Raw genomic sequence first — 6,248 nt, forward strand, 5'->3', positions numbered from 1 at the left:
AGAGAGAGAGAGAGAGAGAGAGAGAGAGAGAGAGAGAGAGAGAGAGAGAGAGAGAGATAGCATTTGCAGACATAGCCTCACACTCTGCTGAGAAACCATCACTTCGCAGAGTTTCAGAGTCTTAATTGTTTGTCTTGGTCCAGATTCCCAGAGCACTAGTAGAGCTGTGGTGTGTTTTCTGGAATCATTTTGCTTTGGCAACCAGAGTCTGATTTTAGCAATTCTTTTCTCAGAAATATAATTTTAACTTGCAGTAACAACATTAACAACACGAAAGGATTAGCTGCGCACACTTACTAGATTCAGTCAGATCAACAGCACTTTGAAAACACATAAGTATTTCTGAAACTTGTCCCGGCCACATGCCTAAATATAAAAGTATAGACATTCCTGGTAATTAGGCGGGCGATATGGGGTAAATGAGATGAGCAAGCAAATCACCCTGCCTCCTACATTAGTGCTAATGAGAGTGTGCAGTTAATGTTCCTTCTCTTCCTCTCGGGTTCAAGTCCTCTGTGGGGTCCATCCCAAAGTATTTGCTTTTGTACCATGCCCCACCAAGGAAAATACGTACTTACCTCACTTATGAAGGATTTGGCTGTGGCAGGATTCATGACAAGGATGGCTCGCCTCAGAGTGTCTCGGTAGCGATTCAACTCCTCTATCCTCATGGTGTCAAAGAGGGTGGTGATCATTTTATTGATGTTGTTTTCCACCTTTTGAAGGGCAACATCCATTCCCTGCTGAGATACTTTGTCCAAAAACTCCTGTATCCCACGGATATCTAGAAACAACATAACACAGGATAAAAAAAAATCTTATCATTTCTGAGCAGTTTATTGTTCGATAAGGCATAAATTCTCAGATTTATTTATGATTGGGCTTAACTAATATCTGCACATGTAAAAACATAGGAGTTAATGCAAAGGGATTTATTTCTATCTACTTATCATTGTAAATTAATTAGTGGAAAGAGTTGGTATATGGCAGAGAGGGGTGTAAAAGAGGTTTATTTCAATAAACCACGACTCGTTTCTTCAGCATTAAAGACGAATAAACAGAAACAGTCTTATGTTAAGCTTTGGTACTGAATCTTACAGTGGAAATGGGTTATATATAGCAATCAATTTTAACATATCTTGGTAAATGAATTTAAGGTTACCTCTTCTGAAGGAAAAGCGTTACAGTAGCATTTGGAGACATATTAAGGGAAAACTATTTCCTCTTGACCAAATGAATGAAATCTACATCTGGCCTAGAGAGAGAGACCTAATATACCTAGCTACACAAAACATAATTTAGTTGAGCAACTTGTCTTAGAGATCAACCTACGGAAGGCAGTATCACGTAATGCCGTAAGAAAGAGATGAGAGGAATAATTATCCCCTTAATGAGATAATGTAGTTTCCTCTCCAGAACCCCTGTGTGTGGTGCAGTCACTACAGAGCTGCCAGGACCCTGTTCCATCTCTCCACGTTTCCGCTTCAGGGGGTACAACTTCATTTCTCTTCCTTTCTTACTCTTTCTTTTTGATGTTAGGCAGAGCCTAAGTATATTTTCCCTGGTACTTTGGACCTTTTGGCTCCCTTCCTTTTTCCATGTAGTTGTTTGCAGACTCTTCACACATCACTCAAAGGCATGGCCTTCACTGTTTTTCCTTTCCATAGCCCTCTTCCCCGCAGAGGCTAAATTTACAGCTTTCCCACCCTGGAAATTTTTTTTTTCCAATTTTACTAAAATTGTCTTTGTACTTCAAAAATAAACAAAACACACTTCATTAAATTTCCTCAAATTTCTTATATCATAGAAACCATTCATTTCATTTATCATAATCCATAATCACAAAATGAGTTACTATCATTACTGTAAAGAAATTATATTAGATCAATTAGCAGGAAGGTCATATTAAAATGTGACATTAAAGGGGGAAATAATGCCATTCATGATAAATGAATTTGAATAACATTTCTCAAAAATAGATAAAACTGCCATTAAATCAACATTCATAATATAAATAGAATATTTTGAGATGCTTTCTTCCAAGCCACTGAGTGCTTACATACAACAAACTACATTATCAAATATTTAAATTTGAATATCCTGTAGGAGATAAAATAATTTGGTTTCAGAACGATGGAAGTGGGTGACATCATGTGTATAAACAAATGAAAATGTATTTTAAGTACTTTTGAAACAACTCTCCAAGATATTTATACAACAATTTCAAATATGAAAAGTTCTAAAATGTTCTCAAATATAAAGTACTGTGATAATACCAAGTTTGAGTAAGGGAGATAAAATACAATATAAAAAGTAATTACCAATATTTTAATCTTATTAGTTCACAGATTATATTTTTCATTTTGTGCCCATGGCATAAAATTTTTAAAGCTAAAATAGTTGGTTAAGAATCAGAAATGAGAAACTTAACACCTATGGAATCTATGTCAAAATTTCTAATCTTGTGTGATTGCATGCCTGCAAAATTTTCCTCTTAAGTGAAATAATTAATTTGAAAGGAGTAAGAAAGCTCATATGACAAGAACTCAAGAGCTTCCAACATAGAAAGTGGTATTTATGCATAATAAATTTTTTTTATTTGCAAAGTTACAAGTTAGTTTTTAAAAACTGTGCTTTTATGAATAATTTCAATTTTACAACTTCAAAGTAGTGATATGTTCATCTCCACGAGAATTCTGTCTATATGTTATAAATCTGAGCTAGCAGCATAAGAGGATAGAAGGCTCAGTGGACACAGCAGAGCCAGAGACAAAGGCGTGGGAATAATGAAGGCTCAACAGCCAAATCTGAAAGTATCTGACAGTATAATGCTAACAGGTGGTCTGAACAGGGTTAAATCTAATGGAGCAGAGCAGAAAGTGGTCTATAAATAATATCAGGATTGTGAACATGCAAAGCAGTGTTTTTAACACTTTGGAATCAATCACAATCACTTAAAAGAATTAAAAAAAAAGCCTGGGTCTATCTCAGAATCCAGAACATAATTCTAATTTTTAATTGTCAGGTTTTATTCTATTTTATTTGAATTAGTTAAAATTTCATGTAAATAAAACATAAAAGCAAAAAGAACATTGGAAAGGATCTGAGATTCTCCAAATTGTTTACACAATGAGTTCTGGTTTTAAAAGTAAAATGTTGGTGCAACTACTCCTTCACTTAAAAAATGTTTCTTTAAAAAAAATGTTATTCACTGACTAGGTGGTATTGGCACACACCTTTAATCCCAGTACCTAGGAGGCAGAGGTAATTGTATCTCTGTGAATTCAAGGCCAGAATTTTATAACCCAATGTAAATTTCTGTTATAGAGGAATCAAGCAATACGTTTTTCCACATCTGTGGATGATACAGCTGATTACAAACAGCAACTGGTACGTATGAGAAGAGAGAGATCCAAATCATGCTATTAGCAGCTGTGTATGAAAGATTCATTAAAATAAAAAGTAGGCCTTCGGGTTTGTTAATTAAACATGAACATAATCAACCATCTCAGTTTTTCAGTTGTAATATCTTCATTCTGAAGTTCCAAAAGCTACAGAAATGAAAGAACATGGTTGGTGACCTCAAGGAGCTGCCAGACTGATTGCACCTGTCAGTTGTGACTATTTCTTGATAACAGCATGTTTCCCAGCTGTGGCTAGTCCTACTTACCAGATAAATACATAAAAGCTAGTGTTAGCCTGCTCATCAGCTGAGTTATTACATGTAAGATTCTAGGCAAATGCAGTCTCCCCTGAACACCACAGGGGGCTGTGTGCTCAGTAGAAGAGAGATCTCTTCTCCTGAGTGACCACATCCCAAACCCTGTAATATCTGGATATAAACAAATCATATTCCATAGAGAGATCAAGCCTGAAGGTGGGGTTGAGGTAAGGAATTCAGTGAGATCAACATAGAAAGATAAACTCCATAACTTGGGTGAGCCCAGTATCATCAGGAGGACCTAAAGTTGGAAGGGAGAAGCAAAGAAAAGGAGACAGCAAAGGGTTTGGAGAGGGTAGATGTGGCTTATCTGAGGAAGAAGTTAAGGAAGGTGGGTGTCTCTGGAAGCTGCAGAAGGAAGAGAAGTGGATTCTCCCTAATAACTAGGAGAAGAGTGCATGCTTGCTCATAGCTTGTATTTATCATGCTCAGATCCGATGACAGACTTCTGACCCATTGAACTCTACATAACTTGTGTTGATCCTCCAAATTAATTATAATCTCTAGTGCCAGCAAGAGAAATCAATATGAAATCATGCTTAACTTTTTAAATAGGCATGTTTCTAATTAATATCCACTGAATTTTGTTTCAGGAGAATTGTCTGTATTCTGTCAGTCATATTTGAAATAAATGCTGATTGGCCAGGCAGGAAGTATAGGTGGGAAAACCAGACAGGAAGTAGAAATGATGCAATGAGAACAGGAGAATGCTGGGAAGGAGGAAGTTGATTCCTCCCAGTCCAGTGCAGACTGACAGAGGAAGCAGGATGTGACCTGCCAGCTGAGAAAGGGTACTAAGCAAAACTAGATAAGAATAATGGGTTAATATAAGCTACAAGAGCTAATAAGTCGCCTGACCTAATGAGCCAATCAGCTTTATAACTTATAGAGATCTCTGTGTGATTTTCTTTGGGGTTTGCTGGCTATGGGGTACAGGGCAGGACAGAAACCCCCAACAAGTAGGCCCCTCATATTGCAAATTTAATTTCAGAATCACCCAGAAATGCTTCTGTGACTTTATAACCTTGATCTACTCCTGTGATCTCTGACATTCTGACAGAGTCCATGATGGTCCAGAAGACTGGGACATAGTTTTTGGGTTTGTGTCACAAACCTGAGACAATCCTGAAGACTACCGATCCTTTCTTAGTAAACTAAGTAGCCCAGCCATTCTGCATCACATTGTGCCTGTCAGTGCTTTGCCTGATCTCCCTGCTGTCCTTAGGGAGGAAAGCATGGGGTGAGTCACCATCGCTCTTAAGGAGTGTTGATTTCACACTGCCACTTCCTTCATATCCATGGAGTCCAAAGTGACTGTCTTAATATTCAGATGGAAATATTCAGTGGTCCTCTGCACCACTTCTAGTCACACTTACCATGTTTCTTTTTGGGAACAGTGTCTTTGTGTACAGGAAACAAACTGCATTTGATGTCAGGAAACCAGACTTGGGTCAGTAAGTTGCTTCTGCAGTAAGCTCTGTTCACTTGGAATCACGTTCATAATTGATGTCTCCTCTGTTCATTTTTTTTCAAATTTCATCTCTCTTCAAAAAGCAAGATGCTGTTTTTTTTTAACTTATAAAATAACTCTTGTTTCATCCTTTGATTTCACATGTGTCTAGAGTTTCACATTCTTACCCTGATGATCCTATCATACCAGGCTAGTCAGCCCGAATCCTTGGTTTTTTACAAAACAAGTGAAATCGAGTAAAGCCACAATGTAAACAAATAGCTTCTTTTGTATACTGAATTGTAATGTAATTTTATGGTTTCAAGAGTCAGAGAATCTGGTTTGACAAGGGAAACAAAAAGCCAGCCTCTTCCCTGAAAGTAATGGAATTTTTCTAGTCAATTACAAATAAAAAGAGGAGGAAGCAGAAATGAAGGAACAAATGCAGGGAGGGAGTTCTAACTTTTAATACCTAGTGTGTGACTCATTTCATGTACTTATGCAAACATACACACACACACACACACACACACACACACACACTACAGCCCAAGTAATTTGGTGATGAAGAGGAAGGCATAGTTGGTTCCTGTCCTTGAGGTGTTTCCAATTCACAGATAGAACATACAGAAATCAAAATCATATTTTAATCATATAGGGCCTGTTGAAGGCAATGTAAGAGAGCATGAAAGCTTCAGTCAAGTGTGAGCCTATATATGCATACCTCCACAATTATATTTTATTTCACTGAGCACTAGATATTCTGATGAAAAATGAGAGTGCTTAAAATACGAAGGGGGTTGTTTAGGCTTCAGATTCCCATGTGATATACATTTCTGTTACAAAAACTTTAGTAACCTCAGTCAAAACTTCTGCCTTTACATTTATATTTGCTATAGAAGTTTAGAAAATAGAAAAAGTCCTTAATGGGAATGATAGTGATCTATCATCTACCTGTCTGTCTATCATCTATCTACCTATCGATCTATCTATCATCTATCTATCTATCTATCTATCTATCTATCTATCTATCTATCTATCATCTATCTATCTATCTATCTATCATCTATCTATCTA

General features: G+C 36.9%; 1 protein-coding gene across 1 annotated transcript in view; it reads right to left on the reverse strand.

Moving 5' to 3' along the window:
• The window catches only part of LOC101979317 (glutamate receptor ionotropic, delta-2), an 835,941-nt gene that overhangs the window by 160,212 nt on the left and 669,481 nt on the right, over positions 1 to 6,248 (reverse strand). The window contains exon 4 of the mRNA XM_005360612.3: positions 579 to 784. Coding sequence (XP_005360669.1) covers positions 579 to 784 — 206 coding nt within the window. The remainder of the gene's footprint in view (positions 1 to 578; positions 785 to 6,248) is intronic.

The sequence above is a fragment of the Microtus ochrogaster genome, linkage group LG3, assembly GCF_000317375.1.
Source record: "Microtus ochrogaster isolate Prairie Vole_2 linkage group LG3, MicOch1.0, whole genome shotgun sequence".
Taxonomy (NCBI): Eukaryota; Metazoa; Chordata; class Mammalia; order Rodentia; family Cricetidae; genus Microtus; species Microtus ochrogaster.